The following is a 15,651-nucleotide window of genomic DNA, read 5'->3' as shown; positions in this document are numbered from 1 at the left end:
CCCTCATGTGTTTGTCATTGTCAATGGATTTGTATTTACACGTATTACTCAGATGGGTCTGGTTTGCATTTGTCCATTTCTACAATTACGCAGAAGAAAACAACAAAAAAAAAAAAAGCAGAGTATGTGGCAATCTAAACCATTTTGTGTATATGGACATTGCGTATTTATGTAATACATTGCATTAGCTCATTTTTAATCAGGGGATTTGGAGGTTTTTTTTTTTCTTTTGGTAACCAAACGCGCTGACGTTTTTCTGAAGCAATAAATAAAATGTGGTTGCCATGTTTTTGTCTTCCTCCCTCTTATTTTTACCAGGAACTATTAAAAAATGACTGTACAGTATTCTTTCCCATTGTTAAGCGATTCGAGAGCATGCGTCACTCATACGGAGTCCCACTATATTTAGACCTGACGATACAAATGACTAATAGGTGTACGGCAGAAATGCGTTGGAAAGTTTCTTCCAAATAGTCTTTTTTTTTTTTTTTTAAACATTCTCTGTAGATTATTACAATTGTGTTAACAAAGTATATTTGTTAAAAGACAAAGTGACACCGTCTGAAAGCATATGGAGGGTAGATGGAGTTTGCAGTTAAAAACGGTTTTTAATTCAGGAAACAGGTTTTAAATAGAACAGCACAACATACAAATGACGCACAATACACAAAGGCGTGAAAATAAACAAAAGGCAGTCTAGTCTAATAATAACGACAACAGAATAGACCAGTATCATGGATACAGGCGACATTTAGTGTACAGTTTTGTATTTCCTTCTTGGAAGTGATCCTTCCGTGACAAAAAACAAAACAACCTGGCGCTACGGTGTAGTTCGCCATTGAAGTTTAGTTAAACCGGGGAACGAAGGGAAAAGGGATATCCAACTCCACCTCGCTGTCACCAACTCTGATGAATTTTTCAAAAATTTGACTATTCTCCTTTAGGATTTGAATGACGTTGCTGCGGAAGGCATTCAGATGTCTCAGCGTCACGTCAATTGAGGACTCGATGTCCGCTCGAAGCTGTTCGGCGGGAATGTCATCCAGAATGTTCTGAAGTTTTGTCGCCGCGGTTTGAAGATAGCCGCTGATTATGCGATGGGTGGTTTCGATCCGCTGAACGACACTCGTAAAGGTACGGGAGTCGAGGGCTTCCTGGTACATGTCGATCAAGAAAGCGGGGACCTCCGTTACATCTTGCGATCTTAGAATAGGGAGCAGCATTTGATTTAATTGAGAAAGATCCCAGAGAATATCTTCAACGGCGTCCCCTCCCACTTTTCTCATCGTGGCAATCACTTGGTCGCAGACTTTCCTTAAAGCTCCAAAAAAGTCCTTCAGAATGTGTCTTCCGGAGACGGGAATGGCTTCAAAAGATTCGGTTGCTACTATCGAGGCGGAAAAGACGAACTTTGAGACTTTCCGATTCGCCTCCTCATAAGCGTCAATAATAACGGTACTCCATTTCTGATAGATCTCGAGGCCCGACAGTCTTTGCGGATACCCTGGGATTCGGAACTTGGTTTCTCGCAGGAATACAACCGCAGCCTCGAGAAAAGTCTCCACTTTTTGTTGGGATCTTCGAATGATACGATTGGTCTGATCTTTAGCAGATGTCATCACCTCGGCGGGATTGTCGACAGCCTTATTCAAATATTCTGTACCTTGCTTCCTTACCCGCTCCAGAGTCCCCTCGAGGCGTCTTGCGTATCTGTTGATTTGATCGTAGGTCGCGGCAGCAGGAGTAATGACCGTTTCAGCGGCCGCAGGTACGTTCTTCTTCAGTCCCAGCATCATCTCGTATGGCATCTCCGTGTTCCAGGAAGTCTGAAGATTCAGCTTCTCAGAATTCGTCACAGACATCTTCAGGGCCAGGATATCAATGTCCGTTTGTGGTTTAGTCTGCGGAACAACAAAACGGTACCATATTTAAGAATGCATTCTTTTCTCTAAAATTCAAAACAAACAAACCCCCAAAATAATTTGACTTACAGGGTAGCGACTATAGAGTCTCGCTCTTGCTTGTGCCGGGTGCTCAGTTTGCACCTGAACTCCGATGTGACCGGCAGATGGGGTAGACAGAGAGAAAACGAGACTGTTTCCGGTCATCTCCTGGCGGACTTCCACGGTTTCGTAAGGAAGATTGACCTTGAGGGAATTGCTGATGGAGGCGTCGATATTTTCATAACTTAAGAGGATGGCGCTGTCATGGCTTCCTTCCAACACCGCATGTTTTACAACCAGGACCGAGGCCATCTTGAATCCCCCAACTAAGTTGACATTGGCAGTGCCCTCGATTTTCCCTGCCAGAACCTCCCACTCCGAAGACGAGGACGCATCGAGTTTGACCAGGAAGCTGTTCTTATTGAGAACGCTGGTGTTGCTTTTGAGAGTGATCATCGGTGCTTTCATGGAGAACTCGTGGATCAGATCGCCCATTTTTGGAATCTTGATGCTCTGAATTTTCGTCAGAGTGATTTTGGGAAGCGTCAGAGCTGGCATTGTAACAAGACTGGTGTCTGGGAGGGGGATGGTGAATGTTGACATCCTAATATTGATCACTGGGACCGTGTATTCAGGAATCGTCAGTGTTTTAGGCCATTCGGTGTAATATTTCTCAAACTCTGCCTGTGCTGTGGCATAGGATGAAACCAGAATATCGATGACCAGATCGGCATTCAGGTCGATGGTGAACATCTCCGGGTTCTTTGTGTATTTCATCTTGGAGCTCACGTCAAAAGTCTGTTGAGTTGTCGTCAGGAGAGTCCCCAGGCCAGCGTCTTCCCACAGTGAGAAGTCCTGTAGTTTCGGTGTCCTCGTGCCATAAAATGGCACCGCGATTTCAGGAATGGTGATTGGTTGCCTCAAGATGTCAAGATTTGCTTCTCCGTGAATCTGACACAAGAGGTGAATTTCCGTTTCACCGTGATCCGTTTTAAAGAAATGGGAGTATTTGTTTTGGTTGACTCTTGCCATTCCGGTCCAGCTGGCCTGCTGCACTTGAGAGTTGAACGTCACAGAAATGTCATTCTCAAACTCCATCTTTCCCGACTGCACGAATGGAAGGAAAAACCTGGAATTTCCCTTATTCTTGGTGTCGAGCGTGAGCTCGGTAGGCGTTATCAAGGCCAGGGCGGAATTTGAAAGAATTCCCTCGATCAGTTCTGCGTTATGGGAGGCGGTGAAATCGATTTGCAGGTCTTCAAGGCGAGCCTGGAACTTCATGTCAAACACGCTGGCCTTCATCACGGGTGTTTCCGTTTCGATTTTGGCGTCGATTAACGCGCGGTCGAAAACGCAGATCTCCGCGACGGCATTCTGATTGCTTTTGAAACCTTTGCAGTTTGTAGCGCCAGTGAAAGTCACTTTGGCCGTGTGCGGATCCAGGACCAAGTCGACGTCGCTGTTGTGAGTCGCCTCATCGGAGAAATCCCGAACTGCGTATTTGGCATTGGCCAGAGTGTTCACGGTGAGTTTTGCCGAGCCGGCTTCCAGTGCGAGATTCGTTTTTTGGGTTGATGACACGTGAGTGAAAATGTCGAGCGATGGCATGTTGAGGTCTTGATTGAAGTTTGTGTTGACACTTGCGGAGAGTCCATCTTCCATGGCCAAGAACACGTTGTTGACGAGTTCGGCGGAATACCACTCGAGGGCGATCTTTGCAGTCGTGTCAGCGGAGCCTTGACCCGACAGGCCGTAGACGTTCATCGTTCCCTTGTGGTCGACTTTAAAGAACGACTGATCCATTTTAATCGACTCTGAAATCGCCAGACGGCTCATTTTGGGTAGAGCCAAATGTGCGCCGGCATCTACGGTGAACTGGAGGGCCCTCAAAGTCGATGTGGCCCGAGAATTAAGATTCACTTTGAACTCCGGTGTGAGCGATGTCGCCGAGGTGTTCGCCAGATCTGCGCTCGTCCTGAGTTTGTAATGCGGCGTGTCGATTTGGAACTCTCCGTATAGTTTTCCGAAACAGGGAACCTTGCTCATATCCGTCACTTTTTCTTTGAGATGCAGCGTTAATGTGTCATAGTCGAAAGACTGAATTTTCTGCACCATCCTCAAGACGTAATCCCTCATGTCATCAATCATCTGTTTGAAGTCAAAGGAGTATAGATGAGTCATAAACTCCCGAATAGGGACCGTAAACTTTTGAAACAAAGGCTGCAGGTCAAATGACCGAAGAAGGGCAAATCCAGACTTAATCTTTTCCCTCACTTGATACGTCTTCATCATTTCGACAACTTCATCCATCACTGTTCCGATCAGCTTCTCAATTTCATATTTGGACAGAATTTCCTCGATTTTTTGATAAATGACCGCGAACCTATTAGCGATGTTATGTTTCTTGATCCAAGCCGCGATAGCATCCTTGACGGATTTCAGCACATGGATGATTTTTTCCGTCGGCAACTTGGTTGTCAAGTTCGTCAGGGCGTTTTCAACGGCGTGGAAGCGTTTTCTCACATCTTGGACGAAGACGCTGAAGTCAAAGTTGTCCACGAACTCCTTCATTTCAGATACTTTGTTCTTCATCGTCATACCGATCTCATACTTGGTGTTGACGTCTTTCAGCAAGTCCACGCCGTTGTCGGTCAGACTCATCGCTGTATTTTTTACGTGTTCGATCACGGCGGGGATGTGCTCGGTGAAAGGGATGTGGACGAGATGGCTGTCGGTGTTCTTGTCATACTTGACGAATCCAGACACGCTGTAGTCTTGACTGGCTTCGCTAAAGAGGTTTGTGGTGACCGCTCCTCGCATGTCAATCGCCAATCTCTCGGCTTTGTTGTAGGCCTCGAATTCCTGATCAAAAGTGTGGTCGTTTAGCTTCGATTTAACCTTCAGGTGAAGGCTTTGTTCTTGAAGGCTCATGGTGCCGCTGAGCTTGCTGTCCGCGGTGGTCTTGATGGCGGGTAGGCCTCGGATCTCGTGGGCGGTCGAGCCTCTGTACTCAAACGACTGCGTGAAAAGCAAGGGTTCGGCTTTCAGGAGGAATTTACTATACAGATCGCCACTCTGCTGTCCGTAAAAAGACACGCCGCCGTTGGAGTTGAGCAAGGCATCGACGGTAAGGGAGAAGGGCTCGGCGGCGGCATTGACCTTGCTGTCCAAACGAAGAGACCGAGATTTGTAATCGGCGACATTGCTGAATTTCACAGTCAGGCCTGCAACCTCCAAAACTGTGGCATGCGCTATCTGAGATCCCAGTAGTTGACCGTTGGTGTTGCACTTTGTGGACAGGATCATGTCCACGAACTTGACTTCGTAAGTGTGCTTGAGTTCGTCCTCCGACGAGCCTCCCTTCAGCGTTCCCGTCAGCTCCACGTTGTAGGGCTGCGCCTTGAACTGGGCGTCGTTGTTAAAGTTGATCTCCATGATCTTGAGGTTATTCTTGATCATAGCGGAGGCTGTAAACGGCTCCATGGTAACTGTGATGTCGTGCGTGTAGGAGTTTCTGGTGTTAAGGAAATTATCCGTCTTGGTGTGGAGGGTTAAAGATCTCGACGTGAGAGAAAGGGAATTGGAATTTTCGGTCCTCATTTCGTTCAGCGATCCAACTATGCTGCTGGAGACGATGAGGCCATCTTCGCTGACTCGGAAATTCATTCTGTTCCTCGTGTTGAATGGCGAGACGTCGCCGTTAAAGACGCCATTGAGGTAGACTTCGGAGCGTGCCATTTTCCCTTCGATATTCAAGTCCACGTTATTCCCTCGAATGCCTCCCTTGGTGGTGAGAGACAAGGTGGCGCCGTCGGCGGCAAATCCGCTGTGGAAAATATTCTCAAAGATCAGTCGGTTGCGCTGAGCAGTCGTGGTACAGCTGGTGGTCACACCGTTAGCATTCAGAGTCAAAGTTGCCTTGTGAGAGGCGAGGCTTGAAAAGATGTTGAGGGAGGCATCGGCGTTGAGCTCCAAGCCAGAGGGATTCATTGAACCGGTGAGCAATGAATAGGCGCGGTTTACCGTATCGTCCGCTGTATTTCCTAGACGGAGGCTGGCTTGAGCTTCCGAGGCGGAGAACTCAACTTGGCTTTGAAGCGTTCTCCGACCGGCCTTGCTCACCGATTTGGAGAGAAAGCTCAGCTTGGCATCCTTGTAGTTCAGGTTGACGTTCGTCGAGTGCTGAACGGGGTGACTGTTAATGTCCGTGTTTGACTCGATGTTCAGATTCTCATTTGCATATACAGCCTTGATGTTATTTGTAACTTTCAGGATTTCGGAGTTCGCTCTCAGCGTGCTCTCCAATCTGAGTTCCTTCTTTGCACGGTCAGATGAGAAGGTGTTGAGATAAGTGATGCTAGCGGTCAAAGATCCCATGGTGAGACTTCCATTCGCATTGATATCCCCCAACAGCTTGGCGGAATCAAGCGTGAGGTGCTTGGTCATGTCCAGAGACGTCCGCAAGCCGAGCGGGGCAGCAGCATGGATGTTGTATTTTCCCGATGACGTTACATCGTCTGAGACGATGGCAATAGTCTCCTCCACATTAACCCTCATACTCACAAACGTGTGCTCCAGGGAGCCGTTCAGGGTGAATTTGAGCGTTTTCTCATCTGTATCGGTAATTTCTGCAGCTCCTGAAAACAAACAAAAAAAAATGCAAAAAGCAGTGACATTAAACACTACATCAAAAAAAAAAAAAAAAAAAAAACAGTGACATTAAACACTACATCGCTGATATTTTTTAATGCCTGTTGAAAGAAAGAAATCAAATTACCCTCAGATGTGAAAGCCAGCAGTTTGATCGGACTGGTAGCCTGAAGCGTGAACTTGGCCAAATAGTTTGGAGAGTCCACAGTATTGTTACCCGCTGACACGGTTGCCTCCCAATCGTAATAGTTGCTGTTCACCTTAGCGGACGCATGCATCATTCCGATCAGCGGCAGGGTGAGCTCTTGCTCAGAGGGGATGGTAAATTTGGGGATTCCGATCTGGTGCGGCGCGAGCAGGGGCGTGATGATTGCGTTCGTTGCGATGAACAGTTCCTCCGAGGATTTGCCTCCAAGTGGCAGCGGGATTCGGATGGTCGCAAAGTTCTTGTTGAACTGGTAGCGGAATTTGCTTTCCCTGACGATTGGATGAAAAACAGACACCAGTTGCTATGCGAGAGATGTCTTTTTTTTTTTTTTTAATGTGTTAACATTTATATCAAAGTCTTGCAATTTGAAAAGAGTGTTTTTCTTACATATTCATGAATAGGTTCTCGGGCACGGAAGGCATTTCCACCTTTGCAATGTTGTTCTTCAGAGTCTCCACGTAGGGGACATCAACTGCAATTTTGTTCATCCAGATGTTACTGGCCTAATGAGAAAACACAATTATTGTTGTTTTTTTAACGCTTGAGTGTTCTTCAGAGTCTCCACGTAGGGGACATCAACTGAAATTTTGTTCATCCAGATGTTGCTGGCCTAATGAGAAAACACAGTTGTTATTTTTTTAACGTTTGAATGCATATTAAGCCCAAGCGAACTCACCTCAAGCGCCTTTTTGACAACGTGACGCAGTTTCATGTCAGTGCTGGCAAGCTGATGATCCAAAGCATCCTCGGCAAATTTACTGAGCCAGGCCCCTAGCGCTTCGGTAGAAGGTACCAGCACTTTGGTCTCAGCATTCATGTTTGACAGCAGTTGAACCTCAACCTCATCATTGCCTGAAATACAGAAAGAAGATTGAATCTTTTCGCTTCCGGCATGAACGCATATATTCGAAATGAGTCCAGCGGCGCATATTTTTGGAAGACATTACCGTATTTGAATGTGATTGACTGAATCGATGAGACCTCAACCTCATCATTGCCTGAAATACAGAAAGAATGTTGAATCTTTTAGCTTCCGGCATGCACACATACATTGGAAATGAGTCCGGCGGCGCATATTTTTGGAAGACGTACCGTATTTGAATGTGATTGACTGAATCGATGAGGTCTCGGGGAGATTCATATCACTTTTGATCTCCAAAATGATTTCTTGGCCTTTGGGGCCACTTTCAGCCACGGTAGCAGAGATGCTAGCGTCTGTCTTCAGAGCGGGCACAGCCAACTGAACCTGGAGCATGCCTCCAGTTATGGAACGCAGTCTAGAAAATAGATATGAAAATATCAAATTAGAGCGTGGATCAAGAAAACTACAGATGACGGTTAATTGGAGCCTCGGGCCTTCGTCGGGTTTCTGAGTTTGTGGTTTGTTTTACTCACTGGGCGTGACCAGTTAGAGTGAGTTGCGGCACGTTCTTGTTGGAGATCTCAAGGCTGAGGGCTTTGCCTTTGTTGCTGCTGTCAGTCAGGCCAATCTTGACCCCGGCTTCGACATCCAAGACGGGTATCTGGATTTGGCTGGTGAAGACGTTCCTGTTCCTGTTGTATTTCATGATTGCGGAAGCTTCGGCATCCTGATTCCCTGCGGGGTTGGGAGAAAAATAGCTTCACGTGACGCTGAGAGAAGAGGGAATTATTCTCAGAATAAAAGAGTTTGTGGCGATCATCTTTCTAAACGTGGCGCCGATACCTTCAGCTTTCAGAGTCATCTTCAGGGAGTCGACCTTCTGGCGGCCATCTTTTCCTTCATTGAGGAGCATGTACGCAATGGTGGCTGTGTAGGAGACCTGAGGCTCAATTTCAATTCCAAACCTGAGGTGAAGAGTACATTTTAGTTCATTGGATTGACAAAATAACAAATAACTTTCTCTTTGGGGTTCACTAATATCATTCCACCCTTTTCCACTTACCTCGTCTCTCCACCCAGGGGGAAGTAAGGCACATCGCTTTTACCCTGTACATCAGCTTGAAGTTTTTTCGTGCAATACTTGAATCCGAAGAGGGAGTCACAGTTTATTTCACTCGTGCTGTGCGGGATTACGGCAGCGTTGCCATCGCCCACAATCATCACTGTATTACTTTGTAAAACAGATAAAAGAAATTGTTTTTAAAAAATAAATCAATAAACTCTCCCTGACTGACAGCCAAAAAATCCAACAACAACAACAATCCCGATATTATTACAGAGGATAATCAGCTACAATGCACCCATATTTTGTATTGCTGAAAAATTCACAGGCATGCACTCCAAAATGTTTCCAACCCATATTACCACATTTATTTTGTTTTACCTGATGCTCAAAAGTTTTGCAGGGCCCCGCGCAGCCGGGATAGTGAGCTCGACTTGGTTTACCTCCACGACTAGCTTAGCATTGAATTCGCTCTCGTGATACAAGCCGGTGTGCATCTCGACAGCGGAGGCAACAAATTCGGGGGCGTGGACGCCCATCTGGGTCACAAACTCAAGGCCGACAGATGGCTTGAACAACAGTTCATTCTGTGTTTAAATGGAACAAAATATTGAATCAATAGAGGCCAAGTGATACATCCAATAAAAAAATGGCTTCTTGATGAGAATAGAAATGAGAAAATACCGCGGCCGGGGAAAGGCGAAGTCTTTAAATGGAACAAAATATTGAATCAATAGAGGCCGTGTGATCCATCCAATAATAAATGGCTTCTTGATGAGAATAGAAATGAAAAAATACCGCGGCCGGGGAAATGCGAAGTCCTCCCTTAGCTCCGGGAGTAAACGTGCCAGACAGAGAAAAGGTCAGAGGCAAGCCAGTGGAGGTTGGAAGGACAAATTTGTTATCCATGAACATGTAATGGACAAAGATCTCATTGTCGGTGCCTGACATGAGGTTGGACACAACCTGATGGAAAGGAAAAAGAAGAAATATTAATGGTCTCATGCTGTCCTTACATAAAAAAAAAAAAAACGTGATATGAAAGAAGAAATATGTCATACCTGTTTCGGGAGAAGCTTCAGGAAAATCTCGGCGTACATTTTAGCATTTTCAGCGAGAAACTTCAGATCGCTGGCCTTGATGTGGCCAAACTCGGTTCCCATGATCTTCAGGTAGGCCATGGCCTCTGGAGATTCTTGATTCTGCAAATCTTTTACCAGCTTGTTGAAATTGCGAACAATTTCTTTCATAAGATCTTCGGGAACCTGAGGGAAACAAATATTTGGGATCCTTTAAAGGTGACGTTTGTGTCGTGTAAAAGGGAAAGAGGTGAACCCCCAAAATACCTTCTGTCCTTCTGCTTTCAAGGGAGCAACCCACTTTTCCAGAACTTCCATCATCTTGATTGGCACCTTCTTCTCGGCCCAGCAAAGAGCCTTGGACAATGTGTCTGGGAAGAAGCCGTTCTTTCCAAACAACGCCTCAATCGAGGGCTCTGAGCCTTTTCCTTCGATTCCGAGCTATCAGCACCAAATGCAAGATTCGGAAACAGCGAAAGCGAAGGTTTAACTTGTTTTCAAAATCATTCATCGGCCGTTTGCCAATTGTGACAATGACTCACCTCCCACATGTCCACGTTGTAGCCAAATACTTTCAGGGTGGATTCCATCATGACTTCTCTTGGCAGCTGGTTGCTGGGGTCAAAGATAACATTGCCCTGGAAATTGGCCTGCATGTTGTCGTTTGCCAAACCCAGCTTGTAGTTGCGGGACTTTGTCGTGTAGTCATGGTGTGTCTCCACATCATAGTCCTGCAGAGCGTCCGTTATCTTCTTGCCAAGCCTAAAGAAAATAAACAAATACACAAATAAATATATTTTAAATCTATTTGTACCGTTTTTGGTTTGATAATCAAGGATATGTTTATTCAGTCGAAATAAATCTTACTTCCGGGTCTCAGGATCAGCGGAGGAGATAATGTTGTAGACGTGGGAGGTCACGAAAGATTTGACCTGCTCGTTCTGCTCCTGTTTCAGGATCTTCTTCACCATCTCGATGTCACTATTGAGGGGATTTCTCATGAGAATCAGGTAGGCTGCAAGACGTTTCTGCACAGCACCCCTTGGGTACTGGCTTACCCGCTGGAGGTTAGAGCGAACCTGCACCGAAAAGGACACTTGATCAGTGTGACAAAATGTACTGCAAGGATTCCAGTATAAAACTAGAAAAAATATGTCTTGTTTCTTCGGACAGCTGCGAGTTACCTCATCTGTCATAGACATACGTCTGAAAGCCTGGATGGCAGCAAGCTGAACAGCGAGTGTGGTTGCAGGTTGTCTCATGCATTTCAGCAAGGTGTTCTTAATGCCGGGGTCGGCCACTTCGATCACATCTCCGATGTTACCGACAACCTGCAGAGAAATTGTACGTAAAAGTTGGTCTCTACTCTGGAGCTACATATCTCAACTTCCAGTTATCTGTGAACACTTCCGCAAAGATTTGGGAATTCTTCTGTGCATTTATGTGGAATTCAAATTCAGTGGCAACTCACCCAACTTGAGCAAGGAACTCTCTCGACAAATCCAGGTCCAGGAATTAAAAACATAGCCACAGATGCTTCTACTCAAGAGCTCATTTACCTGACGGCTTAATAGAGCAAAAATGTGGCGTGTTTTTACTTTCTGAACCTGGATTTGCCACCTCTCCCGAGGCTGCACGTAAACCCTTTTTGTCTACCTCATTGGATATTGCACAGTAGGATCCATGTGTACATGTTTTAGCTTCCCGTCATGTGTTTAAACTTGATTACGCACCCTCAAAGTCAGGAAGGTCAGGTCTTTCTCGCCAGAGCAGTCTGGGCCCAGGAGGGAAGCCGTGAAGTCAGAAACAGCAGTAATCTCCGGAGTGACTTTTCCCTCAGCCTGGTATAGCCTAGTGACAAAGTTTTGTATTAATTTCTTTACACAAGAGATCATCGACTAGCACGTCATGACTGGCACCGCTACTGATGTCTACTTACCTCCTGACTACATGACTCAAAGCATACATGATGGGCTTGCTCTTCCTGTTCTGAGCCATGGCCAAAATATCCTTGACCATGAGGCGTGAGGGGTTAGGCATCAGTGCAAGGGCATGAACTGCCATGTCGACTTCAAGAGCAGATTTATCAAAGGTCCCGAGGACCCTCAGCATGGCGCTGGTGCACTCTGGAGTACCGCACTGGACAAGAGCTTGCATGGTCAACGAGCCGGATATATCCATCATCTCAAGTGCAGCGGAACCCAGGATATCAGCCTTCAGGCCACGCAGTTCAGAAACCAGTTTGTGGAAGAGGGATGCACGCTGCTCTCCGTTACTGGTCTGGGATAAGGTCTTCAGCTGCTGCATTGCAGTCATGGCAGCATCTTTAGACTGCTTAGGAGACTTGTCATCAACATGGTCCATTGGCAAGAAACGCAGGAGAGCCTCATCTGTTCAGAAAATCCCGCCCCCCACAAACCATTACACTGCAGATAATGAACATTGGTGGAGAGATTAAAGCACATTCTGAAAAACGGAAACACTAACTATGATCAAAGATTCTGTCATTAATCTTGGTCGTCTCTCTGAGAGTCACAGTCTGCTTCACCAGAGTGGAAATTCCATATTCGTTCCTATGCGGGACACAGAGTTACAGCAGATGAACTAACAATAGGGCAAACAGCAAAAATACACTTTTTTTTTTTTTTAATATACCTTTTGTTTAGGATTATTTTGTCCACTTACTTGTGGGAGAGGGGCAGGAAAATATGCTTCTCTGTACAGGTTCCACTGGTCATGTGCTTCTTCTGGTTGTCGAACTTGTAGTTGCAAGTCTGGTGGCTACTGATCATCTTGGACAAAGGATATTGCTGGAAATGGAAAGACAGAAATAAACAACGAATTTGGCTCAGTTTGGCGTTAAGAAGGTAACTTGAGGCTTTTTACCATTCCTGAAAGGAGAGCCAGGGGACTGCTGGCCTGTTTGTGAGCGCTGAAGCCATCACAGCTGGAAAGATCCCTGCTGATAGTTACGTCGGTGGCGATGTCTCCTCTGGCGTTGACTGTGAAGTCGGTGGTGCAGATGCCGTACATGGTGGGCTGGATAGAAATGATGTCAGAGTCATTCAAATTGAGGAGAATCTGTCAGTGGCGATACAGCATTATGGCTGAGGGTGTTTCTCTTTCTTTTAGTTCATGCATTGTTCTTTTTAATTGTAGACTGATACTGAAACAGAAATATTTCGACACACTAAATATACTTGTAACAGACCAAGACAAACTAAAGTGGGCACAGTTGTTAATATGCTAACATTTAGCAAGATGGAATCCTGAGTACTTAAAACACAAAAAAACAGATCAATGAGGATTTAACTTTGTGCCTTCTGTGATGATGTTTGTTTTACTTACTTTTTTGTTTTTTTATTTTTCCTTTTGTAACTTTTGCTTGCCTTTTGTCAATTCGTTATTGTATTGTATGTTCAATAAACAATTAACCTTCTGGTCAGGTAAAATATTCAAAGACAATGGATCCAAGGCAAACATGGCAACATTTGGGATGCTAACACATAGCAAAAGATTGATAACAAGTATTCCAATGAAAACATGCTAATAATTCGTATGCGAACAAATGGCAACCTCTCATCCTACGGAAAGTGCCGAGCAAAGCTATCACGTATCTTGTTCAGTAGTGGTGGTGTGATCATGCAAATTAATGAAAAGCCTAATTCGCCTGATTAATATTTCAGATGAGTGGCAGACTGTGCCATGTGACAGGTTGCTGAAGAATGACGTGGCATTAAATTGCTCTCACAACTTTACCCTCGCTTAAGGTGAAATAAAAGGAACAAAATGTGTGGTATGTGACATTTAAATCGCATTTTGTACAACATAACCAAATGTTAATGGACTATAAATTGAACAAAACAGAAAAATAAAAGAGTTTGTGAGTTTGTGAAAGGAAATTACTGTCTACCTTCGCCGAGGCACGTGACGCACTTCCGCAGCGTGTTAACGATCCTCGCTCACGTGTAACCGTTTTAAAATGCTTCTCTCGGCACTCCAGATTCACATTCTTTGTCAGTGTCCTCGGTGAATTGTACACGAAAAAAAATTGAAATCGAATAATAATAATAATTATAATAATTTTAAAAATGAGATATATCGCAACAGCTCTGATAGCTAGCTGCAATTGCAGACTGCTGACCACTAACAACTTCCGGTGATGTAGGTCACGCGCCACCGTAGGTTAAAGGTGACTTGCTTTTTTTGTTTTTTAAATACTTTATCTGACAGTGAGACTGGTAGGATGCTCAGGGTGCAGTGTGTACTAACACAAAAATATATCCTATTAATAACATAAATAAATTTGCCTCTCTGCACACACACCCACTTGCGATAGACTTGGGACCAATCTATCGCGATAGACATATTGGGCACCCCTATGTCATCGACTATGCAATGGGAGCCAATCCAGAGTTAGATTTCAGAGCTGTAAGGGTAAACATGTTTTCTCTTTTACTGCATTCTACTTGAATCAAATTGTCAAATCAATAGGCCAGATTATATGAGCAGATGATGCCTCGGGAGAGATAAAGTTATCTAGGACTTTGCCCCGCCGGCTGACGTGGGAACACAAAGTGACCCACGTGCATTGATCAACTATGACTGTTCCAGATTATCTAGTCATTGTGCAATGTGTTTATCGGTGAATGACTCTTCGCAGAAAACAGAATCTAACTTTCAAAGAACAACAACAGGCCTTCTCACCATTTTCTTATTCCTCTCTTCTTCCACGACGGGAACAAGAAGAGAAGACATAATTCCTCTCTTGATGTTCAAGATGTTGAGCGCCTCATCTTCCTCGGGGAAGAGTTTCACATCAGTATGTCCCTCAACTGTGATCTTCAGTGGGTTCCTTTTGACATGGACGCATCATCAGTGACAGCCTCATTCTACCTTTGTTGGTACATATACATTGACAGGAACAATAATAAAGAAAATAATAATAACTTTGAGAACCCTGGCAGACCAGCAGGGCTGATGTAGGTTTGTAAAAACAAAACAAAACAAACATCCCTGGATAAAATAGCTGCTGGTTTTCAGTTTTCAAGATGGGGAAGTAGACTTACTTGGCCATGGCGGCTTTGAAGGCCTGATTTCCAGCAGCGGGGCGGTACAGTGCGTTCCCATCGTCATCCACAGCAAAAATCTCACTCAGAGAGCATTTTGGGGTGCGTAGGATGAAGCTGCAGGTCTGAGGCACGTCAAGCTCAACCTGCACAGTAGATGAATCACCATTTAGTCACGTTTACCTTTCCCTGCAGTCAGGACAGGGTAAGGACTACTAGTTCTGGCCCGGAGACGAACTTGACAGGAGATTTTGGGACCGCTCTTGTTGTCGGTGGCTCCGGGAACGCCGTTGAAGGTCTCAGCCTCGTAGTCGTACACAAAGCGCCTGAAGTGCCTCAACCTTTTCGCCACTAAAATGTATATTAGCGGTCTGTTAGACTTGAGCAACACTTTGCTCCAGTTACATTTTTGAGAATAAAGGGGTAACTTACAGAAGCATGTTGGAGATTGTTCGTCCGCACGTCCTACATCTTGTTCTGGAAAGATAACCACCCCCACAAAAAATAATGCATTCACTCAGTTCAGGATGACAATGAAATCTCTACAACATAGTTGTAAATATAAAATATCTACTGCCTATGTTAAAATATATTTAAATATCACAGTACTTACGGGCAAGGGTATATGTGCCCAGAAGCAACAAAAGGCAAATCCGGGTCCATCCCATGTTGGACTCAGCACCTGGAAGCCTTGGTAAAAAAAAAAAAAAAAGAGCCTTCCTCTTTCACTGAAGACTAATCCTTGTGCTTTATTTTAAGGCTTTTTATACATTTGCC

The 15,651-nt window shown here is 45.0% G+C and overlaps 1 protein-coding gene across 1 annotated transcript; it reads right to left on the bottom strand.

Annotated features, from left to right (window-relative positions):
* Positions 1–166: 166 nt before the first annotated feature.
* Positions 167–15,651, bottom strand: LOC109516800 (apolipoprotein B-100-like). Its single transcript, XM_019871590.1, has 26 exons — positions 15,488–15,651; positions 15,307–15,351; positions 15,113–15,225; positions 14,875–15,020; positions 14,513–14,660; positions 12,692–12,844; positions 12,491–12,615; positions 12,293–12,378; positions 11,745–12,195; positions 11,539–11,656; positions 10,990–11,136; positions 10,673–10,884; positions 10,348–10,567; positions 10,073–10,246; positions 9,788–9,991; positions 9,525–9,692; positions 9,108–9,313; positions 8,727–8,894; positions 8,507–8,628; positions 8,197–8,398; positions 7,894–8,078; positions 7,478–7,653; positions 7,189–7,304; positions 6,721–7,070; positions 1,992–6,580; positions 167–1,901 (listed from the first exon to the last, which is right to left on the bottom strand). The coding sequence occupies exons 1-26, from the start codon at positions 15,540–15,542 to the stop codon at positions 846–848; spliced, it is 9,735 nt and encodes a 3,244-aa protein (XP_019727149.1). The 5' UTR covers positions 15,543–15,651; the 3' UTR covers positions 167–845.

The sequence above is a fragment of the Hippocampus comes genome, unplaced genomic scaffold, assembly GCF_001891065.2.
Source record: "Hippocampus comes isolate QL1 unplaced genomic scaffold, H_comes_QL1_v1.1 scaffold77, whole genome shotgun sequence".
Classification (NCBI taxonomy): domain Eukaryota; kingdom Metazoa; phylum Chordata; class Actinopteri; order Syngnathiformes; family Syngnathidae; genus Hippocampus; species Hippocampus comes.
This window is presented reverse-complemented; position numbering and strand designations above follow the sequence as displayed.